This window comes from Castor canadensis, chromosome 1 (assembly GCF_047511655.1).
Source record: "Castor canadensis chromosome 1, mCasCan1.hap1v2, whole genome shotgun sequence".
Lineage (NCBI taxonomy): Eukaryota > Metazoa > Chordata > Mammalia > Rodentia > Castoridae > Castor > Castor canadensis.
Window position 1 is genome coordinate 62649524 of NC_133386.1, and position 20041 is coordinate 62669564.

At 34.9% G+C, this 20041-nt stretch overlaps 1 protein-coding gene across 13 annotated transcripts in view; it reads left to right on the plus strand.

The window, feature by feature from the left end:
- The window catches only part of Usp45 (ubiquitin specific peptidase 45), an 87725-nt gene that overhangs the window by 12439 nt on the left and 55245 nt on the right, over window positions 1–20041 (plus strand). For 9 of the 13 annotated variants that reach the window (XR_012449263.1, XR_002213169.2, XR_002213168.2 and 6 more), the window contains 3 exons: window positions 1510–1682; window positions 2957–3060; window positions 7565–7665. Coding sequence is in view for 9 of the 13 variants with exons in the window: in XM_074077863.1 (XP_073933964.1) it covers window positions 1510–1682; window positions 2957–3060; window positions 7565–7665 (378 nt within the window). In the remaining 4 variants the exon portion in view is untranslated. Of the gene's footprint in view, window positions 1–1509; window positions 1683–2956; window positions 3061–7564; window positions 7666–20041 lie in introns of those variants that run through there. The other 4 variants (XM_074077877.1, XM_074077876.1, XM_074077875.1 and 1 more) reach the window with 2 other exon arrangements.

Below are 20041 nucleotides of genomic sequence, written 5' to 3' on the forward strand. Positions count from 1 at the left end.
ATACTAAACGTCCCAGAGTAAAATAAAACAACACAGGTTACATTTGTCATGGAAAGTGGGACAATGGGTCTTGTCTTGGGAGCATGTTTGATGTTACCCTGCCTGGTTCCCTTGGTATTGTGGTCCATCAGGACCATTATAGAGGCCACTATAGAAAGGAAAACAGCTGCCCATGTAATGATGCTATGAAAATAAAAACCCCTAAATCAAGATGATGCTCTTTGACCCTTCGTGGGGCCAAGCATCAACGTGGGGAATAATGTAGCAGGGTGGAGGACCAGAAAATAAACAGTTTGTATTCTGATAATGTAGCAGGGAGAAGGTATGACACAGCAGAGAAATAAAACTTAAAAGAATTGAAACATGAAGAAGGTCATATAGCACTAGAGGAATGAAATAGCCGGTAAAGTCACATGCAACCAAATATGGGTTAAACTTTGCTTTTTCTTCTGTAACCTGCTTGCAAGGGTATATAAGGTGAGACCCCTTTATTCTTGGGGGTCAGCCTTGAGACCCCTTTATTCTTGGGGGTCAGCCTTTAGACATGAGTCTGCTGAGTCTGCCTGCACAATAAAATGCTGCTTTCTGCTAAACTGCCTCAGTGTCCCATATCTCAGTTTGAGATTCCTGTAACAGTTTATACATGTATTATTTTTTGGTGCTAAGAATTGAGTCCAGGTCCTTGTACATACTATGCACCAACTGTACTACTGTGCTACACCCTTCATCCTATAGATGTATTTTTCTTTTTTTTTATTTTGTAGTACTAGGATTTGAACTCAGGGCTTTCACCTTGAGCCACTCTGCCAGCCCTTTTATTTTATTTATGATGGGTATTTTTGAGATAGGGTTTTGAGAACTATTTGCCCAGGCTGGCTTCGAACCACGATCCTCCTGAGTAGCTAAGATTACAGGTGTAAGCCATTGGCACGCGGCTGTATGTGTATCTTAGTGGACAGAAAATGCATTCAAAATGCTTGATACATACTAGGAGCTCAATAGACATTTAATCTCCTTAATTTTCTTTATTTTTAAAATAATTTTATATTCACAAGAAGGTACAAAGAAATATGAAAGCAGATCCCATTTGTCCTTCCCCTACCTTTCCCTGTTCTTTTGCTATAGTACAACATCGAAATCAATGGTACAGTTCTTAGCTTATTCAGATTTCACCAGATTTACATATGCCTGTCTGTGTCTGTGCAAGTTTATTACATGTGTGTCTTCGTATACTTTTGGGGAACTTGACTGTACCATTACTACCTTGCATTTATATTCACACTGCCTGTCTCTCATCCATGCCCCTTAATCTGTTCTTCAACTCTAATTATTTTATTTCATAAATGTCTTACAAATGAATTAATATAGCATGTATCCTTTTGTGTTATTTTGATTTTGAATTTCTGTGCTTTTTAGTTTATAGTATTTCAATGCTGTGGTCTTTTGCTTACCAATGGTAGCACTTTTCTTTAGCAAAGAATGCTTTCATTTTGTTTTATCTTTATTCAGTAGGTTTAACTTGCCAACATGTCAGTCACGCTGTCAGCGTGAATCATGTGAAGAAAGCAATAATTGAGAATCTATGGTCAGTTTGCTCAGAATGTATAAAAGAAAGAAGATTCTATGATGGACAGCCAGTACTTCCTTCTGATATTTGCTTGTGCCTCAAGTGTGGTTTTCAGGTAAGAAAGGTGTTATTTATGTGTGAGTATATCTTACATCTTCCTTAAATGCTTTCTGTGAGTTGGACTCTTGGTCATACACAGGACTTAGGATAGATTTATTCCATATTTAGATTAAAACTCTTCCAAGAGTAAAATTAGAAATAAAATATATTCTGTGTTCAGAAAGTAGTCATGTAGGTCATAAATATTTTGCAAGGAAATCTAATTCATTTGTAGTTCTCATATGTGGATATCTTTACTGTTTATATATTTACTTTGGAAATAGGTCCAACTTTTCAGATTCAATTTTTTTAAATTTTTGCAAAATAATTTTCCTTAATATTTAGAGATTACTTTATCAATAATAAAGGAACCCTAATGAAATTAAAAATATATACTTTAAAAAAAGAGGAATCTTTATTATCTTACACAGAAAGTCCAGAAGTAGGGCCACTTCAGAGATAGTTAATTCAAGAGAAAGAACATTAAAAGACTGAGGTTGCTTCTGTTTTTCTGCTGTGAAACCCCCAACTTTGTAGTTTGAGGATGACTGAAGATGCTTCAGGCATTATGTATCATCATTGGTAGTTTCCAAAGCCAATGAAGAAGTGGAAAGAGTACATCCCCTTCTTTTTAAAAATACGTGAAACTTCCATGGAAATATCCATTAGACATGGTTTCTTCCTTTCATGTCATGTTCAGCAGAATGTGCTGTTTCATTTTCTTACCTACTGAGTGAACTTAGTATGATTGGTTTGTCTTTCATTAGTTCTTAGTGGGGTTGTGGTTGAGGTATGTACAGGCTTGGGAGATGCATGTTTGGGGAAGTGGTACCCCTAGCCTGCTCAGTGTCTCACAGTGTGCAAGGCAGGTAGTGTAGTCGTTTGTAAATGATAATGACATTAACTTTGCTTAGGACTGTTTTAGGTGAATACTATATAATGAAAAGTAAGCCTCTTTGCAAAAAAATTAAAACCGAAACCCTTTCAGTATGTTTGAGTACAATTTAAGTTTTTTTTTTTTTTGCGGGACTGGGTTTTGAATTCAGGGCCTCACACTTGCTAGGCTGGCGCTGTACCACTTGAGCCACTCTGCCAGCCCTTTTTTGTGTTGAGTATTTTTGAGATAGGGTCTCACAACTTGTTTGCCTAGGGTGGCTTTGACCTGGGATCCTTCTGATCTCTGTCTCTGGAGTGGCTAGGATAGGCATGAGCCACCAGGAGTTTAAGTTTTGATTAATTTGAAGCATACTTATTTGTAACTCATTCAAGTATCATTGTGTTCATCTTCAGGGATGTGGTAAAAACTCAGAAAGCCAGCATTCACTGAAGCACTTCAGGAGTTTTGGAACAGAGTCCCATTGTATCATAATTAGTTTGAGTACATGGGTTATATGGTAAGTTAAATTTGTAAGTGCTCATATTCACTTAAAAAAAAGTCTTTTTCTTGGAGCTTTACAAGGTAAAATAAAGATACTATACCAGTTTATGCTTTATTTTTTTTTAGCCTGAACACAATCTGTGGGGTAATTTAAGAAAATTGCTCATGAATATGAAGTTTAAATTAGAAAGACTTTAGTTTTCCCTCTACTTTTCTCTAAAATTTTCTTTGTACCATAAAGAAAAATTCTTATCAGGCTGATTTTTCATAATGGTCTTGGTAATCCAAAATTCCAGAGTTCTAACAGGAAATCTTCAAACAGTCAAGTAGTTTGGTGACTCTGTTGGGAGAAGGGAAAGACTGGGTATGTAGTTTATAAAAATTCAGGTGATTTTAATCATTTAGTTTATAATCACTTAGTTTATAATCACTCAGGTGATTTGCTACTAAACTGTGGTTGAGAACCTAGCCAGTTCCTTTATTTTATGTGTAAGGAAGCTTAGTATACCATTTACTTTTCTGTGGTTACAAATTAAAAATCTAGATACTAAAATAAGCTTTATTTTTTATTTTTTTGTAGTGCTGGGTTCAAGCCCAGGCCTTAAAACATGTTAAGTTAGTACTGTACCATTGAGCTATACCTTTCGCCTTAAAACAAGTATTACTTTTCCCTAATTTCTTTCTTTTTTATTTTTCCTTTTTGCTTTGCTAGATAGGCACTCTGCCAGGTGAACCATACCTCCAGTCTCCAGTGTATTCCCTAGTGTCTTGCCAGCATATATCACATTGTTCAGGAGTATAAGTGGGTGCCTACTTGAAATGCTTTCTCTGTATTTTACAGTAATAATTTTATAACTGGAATCTGTAAATTCTGAGAGGTTCTTGACTGAATTTTCAGAAGTCTTCAAGTTTTCTTGAAGAGAAACACATATTTTAACTTTGTGTTTCATTCCAGGATTCTAAAATGAATACCAAAGAATTTTAGAATCATCATCTATAAGTTAATGTAGTCATGGGGTTTGAAATGTTTGCTATGTTCATTTTTTGTTGTTGCTATGTTGTGAAGTCTGGATAGAACAAAGAGAACTTAATATATAATTACAATGGTGCTAAGGGAGAAGTGGATGATGTCATAGTGTGGTAGCTTAATAAAGATTTTACAGTAAAGGTCTCAGACTTTGGGGTGCATCAGGATTACCAGGAAGGTTGGATCCCAGGCCTAAAGACTGATTTAGTAGTTCTGGGTTGGAGTCCGAGAGTTCTGCATGTTCCTAAATTTTGCTAGTATTGTTGTTCTGGGGATCACGGTTTGAGAACGACTGGAACAAAAAAAGAAAAAAATCGGCAGAATTAAGTAGCACTTGGTAGAATGGGCTCATCCCACTGAATCCGTGCCAGAATCTCTTTTGTAGGTCTTAGGCTTCGTGGTAGAAATAGTGATTTAATTTTCAGCAAAAGAGTCTTACCCATAATAAGACATAATAAATTAGTTTTGTTTTAAATTAATTGGTTTTGTGATTTTTGTTTCTATACTTAATTGTATAATTTATTTGGCTTTTGTGGTTATGTAGAGTTAGGGGGCTGGTGAATTAATTTTTTTATTAGGTTTTTTTGTGGGGGGGGCACTTTTTTTGAACTAAGGGCTACAAGCTTACAAAGCAGGTGCTCTACTGCTTAGCAAATGGACTTCCAGTCCATTTGCTCCAGTTATTTTGGAGAGGGGGGTTTCATGAATTATTTGCCCAGGCTGGGCTCAAACTGAGATCCTCCTGATCTCATCTTCCCAAGTAGCTTGGATTATAGGCCTGAGCCACCAGTGTCTGGCTTTTATTTAGGTTTTTGAATCTGTATTTGATTTATATTATAATGAAAATAATTAAAATCACATTTGGGGATCTGTAGAATTATTTTCTTATAAAAGATGAATTCTCAGGTTTGAGTTTATAGGAATTTTTTTTTTTTCATTTTTCTTTTATTATTCATATGTGCATACAAGGCTTGGTTTGTTTCTCCCCCCTGCCCCCGAGTTTATAGGAATTTAATTCAAATTCATTTATAGGAATTTGTGCTGTTTTTTCCTCCTAATTCTGAAATAATAAAAACATTTCATTATAAAACTTCACTAATTTGAATTAAAGGGAAAATCAGTCTGAATTAAAACAAAAACCTGAATTGTATAAAAAAAAGAAATCACAGATTTGATAATTCAGTTATGGCTAACAGTGTTTCTAGATAGTGGATGTAATATTGCTTTAATTAAGTAGAGTGGTTCTTACATCAGACTTCACATCAAAATCACACAGGGGGAGTTTGAAAAACCCATAGGTGCCAGCAGTCTGCCCTTACATCAAACCTGTTGAATCAAGTATTTTGTCCTATATTTTTTACTTCTGTGGTGATTCTGAAGCCTAAACAGAGTTAAGAAGTAATGATATAAACTTAAAGTTAGCATATCAGTGTGTACTTTCAAATTACTTGAAAGCTTTTTGAAGGAAGATTGATTTTTCCCTGTATTTCTGAGACAAAACATTTCTGGTTTGTCTTATTTTCTCATCTATAGAAAGAAAATATACTCTATGAAGGTTTTGTCTTAAAAACAGAATTACTGCCAGGTGGCTGGTGGCTCACTCCTGTAATCCTAGCTATTCAGGAGGTAGCATCAGGAGGATTGAGGTTCAAAGCCAGCCTAGGCAAATAGTTGGTGAGACCCTATTTCAAAAAAAAAAAAATCACAAAAAAAGAGCTGGTAGAATGGCTCAAGGTGTAGACTCTGAGTTCAAGCCCCAGTACCAAAAAAGAAAAAGTAGAAATAATTTTAATGTTTTCTTTTTAAATGAGGAGTTAAAACACATACTGCATGTAAAGCACTTAGATCAGTGCTGTATAGCATATAATAAATGCTAAATTTTTTTCTGGTTATTTTTAGTGGACAATAGAGTTAAATTATCTTGAATTGTCCTCTTTTCTGCAAATTCACTGCAGTCATGGCTAGTATTTAGTCACTTGCTTTTTCTTTTTTATTCTCAAAGTTACAACAACATATTCTATTTTTTTAATTTTATGAACAATAGGAATTTATTTCTCATGGTTCTGAAGGCTGGGAAGTTCACTTTTAAGATGAGGGCATTCTTGCTCCATCATCCCATGGTGAAAAGCAGAAAGGCAAGTGATGGTGAAAGAAAGAGAGAACTAAACTGATGAAACAGCATATTCTATAATAAGTAAAAACATCAGTAAAATTTTCTTGATACTTCAATATTTTGCAAATGAATAATTTTATAATTTTACTATTTTTGATAATAGTTAAATAAGTAAATATTGAACACTATTATTAGGCTTACATAGCCTAACAGCTATAATTGTTTAAATCCATCATGGCCTATGGGGAAAAATGTTTTTGGAACTGTTTTTTGTCACTTGTCTCTCTTCCTCTGGGCAAGTAAAAGAGTAGGCACTCAGTAAATATTTAATTGAATTCTGAATGCCATTTTGAAAATGAACCCAAACCTAGTTTACAGCTAGGATTACAGGTATGAGCCATCAGTGCCTGGCTCAAACACATATTCTTATATGGTCATTGGATCTCATGATGATAAAGGATACAAATAAGGGTAATATAGAGAAGAAACATCTTGCTACTGTAAGCATTAATGAATACACTTAATTGAGAGTAGTATTCTCACCTAATTCCTTATTTTCAGTCAATCTCCAAGTAAAATAAAAAAGGTTTGTCTTTTCCAACTCTGTCAGAGGCAGCTTCATCACTTAGTAATTAAGCTAGAAGCCTGGTAGTTATTTTTGTCTGATTTTTTAAAATCTTTTATTTTAAACCTTTTAATAAAAGTAGACAAAATGGTATTTTGAATTCCTCTGTACCTGTTGACTATATGTAAACATCATCAACTCACAGCAAGTCTATTTTATTCAGACCAGGATTTCTTCATCTCAGTACTATTGACATTCAGACTGATAATTCATTGCTGTGATTAATTTCTTGTTGAGCGGTTCACCATATTATAGGATGTTTAGCGACATCCTTCACCACAACCAAGAGATAAGTTGAAATGTCTTCTGGGGATAAAATTAATCCAGGTTGAGAATCACTGACCCTTACCCTCTTCTTTTTTCCCATGGCAGTTATTTTGATACTTCCTTATCCCTCATCTTTTATATCTAATTCGGTCTGAACTCTGATCTGTTTCTGTTCCTAATGTCCTCCAATCTAGTTTATCACATTAACTGGAGTGATGTTTTTTAAATGTAATTTGGGCCATATCACTGCCCTGCTTAGAAACCCCTCATGGCATTCCATTACATGTAAGTTAAGTTGTAAAACTTTATCTGAATTATGAGGCTCTGTATGAACTCTCCCCTGCTTAGTTCTCTAGATTTACCTAGTGCCTTCCTCTTTGTATTCCCTTCATATTTAAAGGCAGAAGTGATTGAATACCAACTTACCTGATGTGCAAAATTACTGAAGGTACTTTCATAATATTTACTTAAAATTTATATTTTTCCAGGTGTTATGAATGTGATGAAAAATTATCAACATATTGTAATAAGAAGGTTTTGGCTCAGATAGTTGATTTTCTCCAGAAACATGTTTCTAAAACACAAACAAGTAAGTTAAGCAGCTAATAAAGGAATTTGTATTAAAATATGATATTTTATACTTAATGTAAAGAGTTCATAAATTCATAGAGTTACCATAGATTTTGCTGTAATATCTCAGTTTATAATTTGAATAAAGATGTCATGTCATACGTTCTTAGGTGGCATTTTCTTAATGTTATCTTGTCATGCATTTACATAACCAATATGAGAAGCTGAAGTGTTTAGTGACTTGGTTCATGGACTTTTAAACCAAACAGTCCTGAATATGAATTTAAGTTCCCACATTTATTGGCTATGGGACTTTTAGTCCTTAATTTCCTTATTATAAGATGATAATTCTGCCTTGTTTAGAGGTAATGTTTTGAGAAGATTTGAAAACGTATATAAAAACACGTTCTTAGTGCTTGACACATATTTATGGAAATGGTGTCTGTTATTGTTTGTTACATAAATGCAGTGCAGTTCTGATACCAACTACCTGGAGTTAGGCTGGACTTCTTCACTGTTAAAGGGCTCAAGTTGCTGGCAAGACTGCTCAGGTGCTGACCAAAGAGGGGGCCAGTGCATTTCTGACTGACTACAAATTTGGGAGGGTCCTACTACTTCTTCTGATTTGATAGTTTATTAGAATAATTTATATAACTCAGGAAAGTGCTGTAGTTGTAATTACAGTTGTATTATTAAAAAAAGGATACTATTCAGGTTCAGCCAAAAAAGAGTCACATAGAGCAAGATCTGTGAAGGTTCCAAATATGAAGTTCTGTGTCCACATGAGAGGGAGTGAGAACATCACCACCCCCCATACACATGCGCACACTCAGAATGTATAACAAGATACCTAGGGTATTGTTGATAGGGGAAGCTCATTGGAGTTTTGGTGTTGAGAATTTTTACTGAGGTTCCATTATTGCAGGCATGATTGAAGCATTGTCTACTTTGATTTAATTCATTCTCCATTACCCCAAATGTCTGTCTAATTCCATGCTTTGTCTTTCTTGCAGGGCCAGCCCCCATCCTGACTTCTCTCTTTCTCTTCTCCATCCTCTATTTTGTCAATACTGGGGTTGAACTTAGGACCTCAGCCTTGCTAGACATGTGCTCTACCACTTGAGCCATGCCCCCCAGCCCTTTTTTGCTTTAGTTATTTTTTCAGATAGGGTCTGAATTTTTGCCTGGGCTGGCCTTGAACTGAGTTCTTCCAGTCTCCATCTGTGCCTCCCAAGTAGCTGATATTACAGGCCTGAGCCACCCTGCTTGCTCTGAGACATTTCATTAGCATAAACTGTCCAGAAGACCTCAGTGAATTGAACATAAACCACTGTGTTCTGAGGGGCCTACCATGAATAACAAACATTTCTGTCACTCTGTCAGTTCCAAGGATTTAGAGAGAGTACTTGCCAGGAAACTGGGTCAAAGGCTAGTCAAACCCTTTATTACATGAGAGTAATAAATTACATATTATATAGTCTGTTATTTATGTACTGTTAACATGTAGCTAATATACAATGTATGTTAATATAAATTAAGAGTCTGAGTATATAGGGTACCAGTTTCTTCATTCAAAAATAGTGCCTTCCACATGCAAGGTATGCATTCAATCTGCATGTAGAAGTGAAATAGAATTAGTTTTTTCTCATTAAAAAATATATACATAGGTGTAGGTGCTACAATGCAAAGATTGCAGTGATAGGTAATAATCTACTGGTCATAGTGATCAAGTGAGGCCAATATGGCTGAAGTATGGTTTGTTAGGAGAGAGTAAAATGAAGATGAAGTTATGAGGCATGTGGGCAGGTCATAAAGGATACTGTAAGGAATTCCATGGTAAAGAATGTTTATTTGGGCAGGGTGAATGGAGGCGATGAAGGTGAGGGAATATGATTGATGGGCTCCATATACATATGTGAAATAGAACCATGAAACCTCTTATAGTTGCTTTAAGTTAGGTGGGGATGTGTTTTGTTGGGGGAAGATATGGGGGGCAATCTAACCAATGTACAATGTAAGGCTATTCAGAATTGGTGCAATGAATCCCCCCTGTACAACGAATATGTGCTAATAAAAATGAAAAAAATGTTTATTTAATTAGAACGGTAATGGAAGTTATGGTGTTTCACAGTCATTTCATTTTTTAAACCATAAAATAACATTATTATATGGAGAGTGGACTTAGAGGGTTGGTTAGGAGTGGGGGGGATGTGTTGGGGGGATCATTAAAAAGGTTAAAGTAAGACTGGAGGCATAGCTCAAGTGGTAGAGGGTTTCCCTAGCAAGTGTGAAACCCTGATTTTAAACTGTAAAAAAGAAAAAAGAAAAGGGAGGTTATTGTGGTAGGCATGCTGAGAGACTTGCAGAAGCTTTGTTGGAAAGTGGGTGGGTTAGATGCAGTGAGTGAGGGACTGTAGGAGGAATTAAGTAAAAACCAAAGGATTTTGATGGAGCATCTAGGTGAGTGGGAGCAAATAGACATGATAAGTTTGAGGTGCTTTTGAAGCAGAAATGAACTGCTTAAAATAAAACATAAGAAACTGAAAAGTTATATAAGAATGTAGTTGCCATAAAAGAAAACCAGTTGCCAGTTGTATTTTCTATAGCCCAATATATGATTGTTCTTGTTATCTTTTACTCTAATAAGATGGTAATGATGAAGATACTAGAGGAAGAGAGAAGATAAGCCCAGGTTCCTGGAGAGCAAAAGAAATGATTAGTTTTATTATGTACTCTTTTATTTATTTAACAAACATATGTGGAATTCTTGCTTTGTCTCAGGCATGCTAGTCATGGCTCCAGTTCTGCTCTAATGGAGAACCAGGAAAATAATGGTGTGAAAGACATAATACTTTAGTGATTGAATGCTATCTCCTGAAAACTGCACATTACATTTGCTTTGGTGGCCATAATAAGAAAATATGCAGGCATATAATTCCAATGCCAATGAAAGTATAGTTGTAGAAATTATTTTTTCTGGATTTTTAAATCCTTGAGTTTAAAAACAAAGCCAGTCTGATTTTCGTTCAGTTTTGCTTATTGCTTGAATTTTTATTATAGGAAAGATACTAGGAAGAAAGTGTGTGTTAGCCAGTTTTTCATCAGTGTAATAGAAACCTGAGAGAAACAACTGACAGGGAGGAAAGACTTATTTTGGCTCACAGTTTCTGAGGCTTGAGTCCAGGGTCATCTTGGTCCATTGCTGTGGTCCTGAGGTGAATCAAAACATCAAGACAGCAAGCGTTGGAGCAAAGTTGCTTACTTCATGGTGGTCAGGAAGCAGAAAAAGGGAATCAGGAAGAGGGCAGGGCAAGAGCCTGTCCCCAAGAACACACCTTCTATGACCTACTTCCTCAAGATAGGCCCCACCAACTAAAGTTTCCAGCACCTTCCCCAAGTAGCACCACAATCTGGAGACCAAGTCTTCAACTCATGAGCTGTGAGGGACATTGCTTAGTCAAACCATAACAGAGCATGGAATAATACAAAAGCATGGACTTTGAGTCAAGGTGACTAGCATTCACACTTAAATCTTTCAAACTCTAGCTGTGTGACCTCTGATAAATAGATGTTTATTGGAGCCTCATTTTTCCTCAGCACTTTCTCATCTTTCCTATGGCACTTTAGAGACTAGATGTTGGTAAGACCCTACCCTTAAAATTTGAAAGATGGTGTGACATAAAAAAGTACTGAAAATACAAGCACAGTAAGATTTTTATTTTAATTGATGTTTGAAGCCCTTCAGCTATGAGACATGGTAATATTCAATAGAAAAGGAAAGGAATCATGGATGAGCTGGCTTTCAAAGCTGACCTTCAAAGGGTGAATTTTGGGCAGATGGAGATGAAAGAAGAAACCTCTTCAGGTGGTGGGAAACACTAATGTAAGCCTTAATTGTGTTTGTAGAGTTGTGAGGAGCACCTGGGAAATGGGCTCTTGAGGTAGTTTGAAAGTAAGTAGTGAATTCAAAGTTAAAGTGATAGATACTTTCCAGTTCATGGTTTCCACACGTTCCCGGGCAAAATGTCAATACCTTTGTGGGTCAAGGTACAGAATTTCTTAGGCAAGTTTGATTTAAAATAAGATCCTGTGGTATTTTAGAAGGATTTTGGGTTAGTAATTGGATATACTCTAGTATAAAGTATATTTTTAGAAAATACTTTGAAAATCAAATATTACAGTTCATAGTTACTGTTGAGGTAAGGATGCTGGATGTGATTTTTTGCTTATTTTAAACAATAATTGTTAAGACTTTAGATATATAAAAATGTCTAGATGATAATTCAAAAAGAATATGAAACTGTATATATTGTGTTTGAGTAAAAAGGTAAGAATGATTTTTAAGAGTATGTTTTTGTAGTGAGTGAAAATAACTACTGAGAAGAAACCTGTACCTGTATCTTAAGCATATTTTTAAGTTCTGTATTGTCTGTGCTAATTACTAGTACACCTAATATGGCTTATCTGTAGAGAGAATCTAGGCTAGTGCCCCATCCACCTCTAAAAACAAGTAGCTCATTGAATCCCAAACTTTTGGTCTCGATACCTTGTCAAAGAGTGTTGGTTATGTAGGCTATATCTATTAACATTTATCATGTTAGAAATTAAAATAAAAACTTTGACTAGTTACTGAAAAATAATTCTATGACATATCAGCACAAATGCCATATTTTTAGGAAAGATTGCTGTTTCCTAAAATAGAAGTTTATTGAGTAGTAGTGTTTTCAAAACAGAAAAGTTTATTAAGTAGTATTGTTTTATATTTTTACAAATCTCTTTAATGTCTGCTTTAGTAAAAAATGTCTGAATTCTCGTATTTGCTTGTGCATTCAGTGTGTTGTGATATCTTATGCCTGTAAACCTCTGGAAATCTGCACTTTATAATTGAGACTGAATGGAAGTTAAAAAAGTAAGTCATATCTTAGACTTATTATGAAAATACTTTTAAGCTTAAGGACCTCTGAAAGGAGAAGGTTATTTTCAGATCCACTGGAGAGCTGCTGAACTAACAATTCTGTATATATATTTTGATAGTGTGGAGTTTGAATTAATGTCTTATTTTTGCTAGGCAGTGCCCTACCACTTTGCCCCCAGCCGTTTTTGCTTTAGTTATTTTGGGAATCGGGTCTTGCGTTTTGCCCAGGCTGGCCTGGACTGTGGTCCTTCTGTTTGTGCTTTTGTGTAGCTGAGATGATAGGCTTGTGTACCACCGTGCTCACCTGTTGGTGAGATAATGGAGGGGTCTTTCTAACTATTTGCCTGACTGGCTTCCATAGTAGCTAGGATTAAAGGTGTGAGCCACCATGCCCAGCTGTCTATATCTTTTGTCTTTAGCCTATCCATTATGCTCAGTGTAAGTCCTACTTCTAAGATACTTTCTCATTCCTTATCTCTTCTTTGGGACACAAAAAGAGCACACTTCAGAATTTAGTAACATGCCATTTCATGGTGTTTAGCTTTCATGTGTCTTATTTTCTCTCTTAAAACTGTATGTTCTTTGAGGATTTGATTCTGCCTTATAATTCTTTTTGGTTCTCATTAATAGTCAGTAAATATTTGCTGAATTAAACTGATCTGAAATGTGAATGGTTTTTACTGAGGGAGTAGTTAGGTGAACTTTGTTATTTTCACCCTCCCAAAACCCTGAATATTAATACCAAAATTATTTTACTTATTCACTAAGTCTTTTAATGTATTTGAGTTTCCATCTTGTGCTAGATGCTGAATACTGGACTAGATGTTGGAGATCCATCGGTGAATGAAACAGAATTACGTCCCAGTTCCTGTCCTTGCCAATCATTCAGTCTTGTGAGGGATGTAAAGAAATCATATGTAGTGATTGCTTGTTTAAATAGTGCCAAGATGGAGCAAATACAGGGAATTAATGAGGACCCTCTGGAATGGTATGTAACCTAGACTAAAGGAGCCAGGAAATTTTTATTTTAAAAATTAGCTTCCTGGACTGTGGTATGGCTCAAGTGGTAGATGCCTACCTAAGAAACACAAAAGTCCTGAGTTCATATGTCAGTGCTGTCCAAAAAAAAAAGAAGAAAAGAAAGAGCCATGAACTGAAGGCTATTTAGGCAAAAAGGGAAAGGAAATAAGCTTATTGATGAGGCAGCCTTATAGCTTCAGAGAACCTGTTAAGCAGAAAGGTTGTGTTTTGTGGTGTTGGGGGGTGGTGAGAAGTGCGACTCTGAGTGGGAAATGATGTTTACGGGCCTTGTAAATTTAGAATTTGTCCTGAAGGCAGTGAGGAACCACTGTTAGATTTTAAACAGAGAAATGGATGGTCAGTTTTTTTAAAAATAAATATATATATTCATATATATACATATATATGTGTGCCTGTTTGTTACACTAATATCAGTTTATCATAAGACTAAATATTTCTAAGGCTAATGGTTAACTGCTAGTTAGATTTTGAGAATAAACTGGTGAGCTAATTGTTATGTAGTTCGAAGGTAAGGGAATTGTGGGGAAGCAAGTTTTCTTTTTAAAGATTAAACTTCTTTTCAGCTGTAGAAATGGGCAAATTACATTACTACTACATGACTGGTTTAGGTAATTGCATTAAGCAGTAGAGATGAATCCCAGTGCAGGTTCCCAGAAGAATGTTTACAGCTGTGTAGATTTCACATCTGATGTTAGAATTTGCTTAGAAAAAAACCCAAACTTTCACTCCCCCTGCCTCATATACATAATGAAACGGTCATATATAACACAAGATTGAAAAAGGGAAAATTAACATTCTCATGAACCCAACCAGAAACACATATTATTAAAAAGTAGACCACAAAACCTGAGATGGTAAAAAGATCAGTTGCCAGGGGTCGGAGGGAGAGAGGAATGAATAGGCAAAGCAGAGAGGATTTTTAGGGTAGTAAAACTGCTCTGTATACATAGTATGGATGGATATATATCATTATATGTTTGTCCAAATACATAAAATGTACACCACTAAGAGTGAACCTAACGAAAACTGGACTTTTGGACACATCGTAATGATGTGTCAATGTCGGTTCATCATTTGTAACAAATGAACTGTGGGTTGTTGTTAATGGATAGGCTTTGTGGGGACAGAGGCATATGGCTCAATTTTGCTGTGAACCTAAAAACTGCTCTATTGTTTTTTTTTTTGAAGTGAGCGGTGTTCTCTGAAAGGCTCATGAGATGTATTGAGTCAGTAGTCTTGTAAATGTCATTGAAGTATTCCACAAACATTTAAAGAGTGCAGCAATTCCTGATGAAATGTCATTTCATACTGGTTTGCTTCTGTAAACTAGACAGATGATTGACAATCTCACATTCTGGTGTAGATCAGGAAATTTGACTAACGGTTTCAGTGCTTGAGGAATGCCATTTTTAACAAGACTAAAGAGAATAAAGTGTATTCTGTTAAAATCATTAAGCCAGTATTTCTGGTATATAAAAAAAAAACGTGAATTATATTCTTTTGGTTTTAGAAGATGCAATTTTCTTGTATCTTTTTTTGAAAAATAGAACAGTAAACCGTATGGTTGGGATCTGAAGCTATATTTGAGGATAAATAATACTATGACCTTTTATACTAACAATTGGAATGATTTAATAGTTTTTTTTAAAGATAATACAGTTTGTTCCGCTGTAAAGTGAAAGTTGTCCTAAGAAATTTGCAAAAATAAGTATTAAAAATAGTTATTTCTGTGCATTCAAGGAGTTGGGAAAAAAAAGATACTGTATATTTAAAAAAACAACTTATTTTTACCAGAAGGGATTTAAAACCAGGATACCTCATCTGAATTACATAACACCTAAAATTGTTTGAGTGACTATTTTTTCAGTTCTCCTGATGATGGAAAAAACTGGTACCCTTCCAAATATGTGGTAGAAGTTAATTCCATACAGTGGTGCCTAGGGTTTTAGGGCTTAATTCTTTTAAGGAACCATTTGAACAGGACTGCCATAAACTAATCAAACCATAAATCCAAAAACCAAAGATATCTAGCAGTTGATTACCTCAACCTTTTGCTGAAGACTAATAGCCTTGCCTTTTATATGACCACTAGTATTTTGTTTATGTCTTAAACTGTTGGTACCACATTTATAAACCATCTGTCCTTTATTATAGCAGAGAGGAGATCATAATTTTGTTTGGAAATTCTGAGGCCTCACTTTCTGGGTTTGAATTTTCTAACACTAGCCAGCTGTATAAGACTTAAAAAAAAAAATCCCTGTTTTTATTGCTTTTCTCTTCTCTTTTTTTCTGGATTTTGTATTTGTAGCATCTTTTTTCATTTTTATTAGGATATATTCATTGTACAGGGGATTCATTGTGACAATTCCGAATAGGCTTACATTGTACATTGGTAAGTCAGTTTTATCATCTCTAAAAATAAGGATAGTTATCAGAGACGGTGTTACCTTGAGCTCTTACATTAAATAAGTAAACTGCAAAATAAACTTAATTCCCCTGAGCCTGTAAGAGAAAAGAAAAGAACCAGCATTAATATTCTGGTTTAATTAAGGTATTTCGCAAAAACACTTTTTTGAGAGAGAGAAATACTGGATTAATTTTACTTGGCAACAAACCCACTATTGGTTATTTTCAGTTTTCTCCCACAGTAAACAAAGCTGTAGCATTGTGTACTTGTTCTTCTGTTTTGGAGGTTAAATCTTTTTTGGATTTTTTTTGTGTGTGTGTGGTACTGGGGCTTGAACTCAGAGCCTTCTGCTTGCTTGCCATGCTCTCTGCCACTTGAGCCATACCTCCAGCCCCTGTTTTGGAATTTCTTGGCCAAGTTATAAACACATGTTAAATTTTTATTACTGTTGTTAAATTGCTTTTCAAAAAGATTACACAAAGGGTATGGTATCAATAGTACCTGTTTTCCCTGTTTAATTTTGTTCATAGTTTAGTTTTACTGTAATGAAGTTTTTAATTTTGCTGTTGCCAGATCCAGCAACCTTTTCTGTACTGTTTTTTAGCTGTTGGGGTTGTGCAATGAAAGTTGTTTTGCTCTCCAAAATTATAAAAATATTCACCTATCTTACGAATAATTTTCTGGTACCTAGTGATTTCTTTTTTGTTTGCTTGATTGTTTGCTTTGTTTTTTTCCTGTGTTTTGTGGTGCTGGGGGATCTAACTCAGGGCCTCACTCATGCTAGGAAGTGTTCTATTACTGAGCTATACTCCTTGGCCAAGGGCTTCTTTATATTATGATTTAGTATCCTTAAACTTGGTTTCTAAAAAAACCCAACTATCTGATATTTAAGTATTGAAATCATTTTTATGGCAGAAAAACTTGAATTAATACTTAAGATTACTTGTTTCTTTTTTTCTTTTCTTTTTTTTTTTTTTTTCTTTGTTGGCTCTTTAGCCAGTTTTCTGTCTTTCATGACCTGAGGTCTGTACAAAAGCTATCAGGCTGACTCACAAGGCTATTCTTTGAGTTCTCAGATTGTAGGCCTCAAGGTAAACTACTATAGAGATGTAAAAGAGGTTTAAGAAATTTAGAGGTCTGGAGGTATAGCAAGTGCTTGTCTAGGCTTTGAGTCTGATACTGTAACACTGAAAAAGAAAAGAAAAGAAAAATTAGCTATACTGCCTAAAGTTCTCTCCCAGCGTTCTTTGCATTTTAGGTCTATATTATTCTACTATGCAAAGGAATATCTAATGATAGTGTTGGTGGAGTAAATTAAATTCTTTTGCATAAAATAAGCATGAAATTCTGTGCTTATGCTTTCTAGTTATGGATACCACTATTTTTATAGGTACTTATAAAACTTGAGATGAACAAGTGAATGATAATTAAAATTTCATATGTCTTTTTTTTTTTGTGGTACTGGGATTTGAACTCAGGGGCTACACTTTGGAGTCATTCCACCAGCCGTTTTTTGTACTGGGGTTTTTTGAGATCGGGTTTCTTGAACTGTTTGCCTGGGCTGGCTTTGAACTGTGATTCTCCTGATCTCTGTCTCCTGAGTAGCTAGGATTACAGGCATGAGTCATCGGTGCCTGACTTTAGTTTGTCTTTTGTTGTTGTTGTGGCTTAATCCTTGCAATTATATCGTACTTCAAACATCATGAAGTCCTTAGAGGATTCGTTTCTGTGTTTATGAAAGAAGAGGAAGAGGAAAATTATTAAAGTGATTATGATTTAAAATATTTGCACTGCCAAATTGAGAAAAATTTGTTGTCTCTATAAACAAAATGACCAGACTAACTCTTCTTATAAGTTATAAATTGCTTCTTATTAAAACACACACAGCTTCATGTGTCAAATAATTGAAACACTGACTCAGATACCCATTTTAAAGTAGAATCTTAACTCTTAGGAGTTTCTTTCTTTTTCTTTTTCTTTTTAACGTGTTGTGTTTTGAGGCAGAATTTTGCTATTGTAGTCCAGGCTGGCCTTGAACTTCCTCTGTTGCACAGGGTGGCTTGGAAGTTTGTGCAATCATACCTGCTTCAGCAGATAATTTCTTAGTGGACAAATATGCAACATATATACTTAGTGTACAAAAGTTTTACTGAGGTAAACTGTTGGCATAAACATAACTTAAAACACAATTCAATATAAATACAGATAGTGGTTAATCATAACTTAAAAAACAATTCAGTATAAATAACTACAGATAGTGGTTTATATAGTACCTGGCACACCATGGACATTTGACATATCAATTAAGTTGAAATCACATATTATCAAACTTGTGTTTTTCATTTTTTTGTTTTTTTGATTTTTGAAACTTCAGCTTTCTAAATAAACTAGTTAGCTCTTAGAAAATGTTATTCTGTTTTCTAGTTAAATTATCTGATCTGCTTAATACTCAAGTTGAAAAACGTTGCTAAGTTTGAATATTTTCTCATAGACTTACATGTAAAAGTCAACAACAGACCCTTGCCACTTGTGTGAAGTGGTTATTTAACCATGAAATAAACTGTTTTTATTGCCATTGCCCTGTAGACATGTTCTTTCTGGCAGTGCTGTCCATATTTGGTGGCTGTGCATGGAGAGCCAGGTGGTGCTGAAAAGCATCGCACAGTGAAGCGTGGATATATCTAGGTTTGACATTTGTCATCCCTCACTGCTGAAGGGAAGGAGAAAATCTGTTTTTCCATATGTTTAAGCTTTTTTTTTTTTTTTTTTGCCTGCAGTTTTGTCCAGATGGTCTTACGAACATTGTTTACTTTGGGATGTTATCCCAGATGTTTTGAAAATTGATGGATGAATGTGGTACATGGATACATAAATTATTTGCATATTATAGTTTTTAAAATGTTATTTATGCAAAATTAAAATATAATTTACTTCTGGAAGTATTTTTTCAAGTGAATGTGTATAGTATATATTTCCATATAGTAATATTCTGTAATTTTTCCCAACCACTCTGTTCATATTAAAAGCTTAAAAACAATAGGGAAACATTTATTAAGAAAGTTAAGTAAAGGAAATAACTTTTGAGGAGTCATTTTTTCACTGTTGCACATACCCAAATCTATGACTCTACCCCACTATCTTTTATAGTTATTCCCATGTACACAAAAAATCTTTGATAAGAATTTAGTTAACAAAATGACAATGCACTTAATAATATTATTGTGACCTTGAGAAAAATCACTTAACCTGTTTGAGATTGAGTTTTGTAAATGTGAAAAGAAAAAGAAGGGAAAACTGAGAAATTATGAAAACCACAAGTTAATATGACAGAGCACATAGGAAAAAATATCTAACATAAACAGAAAATAGAGAGGAGAAAAAATACAAGATAAGACAAATAATGGTCATGAAGGATGGCTCATAGAGATAGGGATTTTGGCACAAATGACAATTTTTAGGCGATTATCAGGACTTTTTCAGACACTTGCCTAGTGCTTGCCACATCATGTTCTCTGCAATATTAGCTCATTTATGTAAATTTGAGAAAGTATATTAACCCTACTTGATAGATAATGGGGCCTTGTGTGTATGTGCTTGCTTATTTATTTTTTGTCAAATCCACGAGTGCCAAGTCAAGCCTATTTGAACCAACAAGATTTATATGACATCAGTCTGCCTCTACAAAAGACAAAGTTTCTCTTTATGTTTTGCTGTCTTTTCATGAGAAAAAGATCACCTCTATCCTAGTCCATCTCCTTTAATGCTGCTTCCAGAAGTGGGGGAGGTGTCTTAATTTATTTCCTCTTAAGAACTCATCAGATGCATAAGAGAACTAAACGTCTACTGGATCTGCTGTCTAGTCCTATAGATTTTTATTTATGTTGTACATTTATAATGTATGTACTCCCCAACACCATATGCCTGAGGAGGACACTAGTTTTAAGAGGCACTTCCTGATCTCTATCAGCGAATATTTTAAATTTAATTGTTAATGCGAAGCATCGTGTTGGTATTAGAAAATAACACATATAA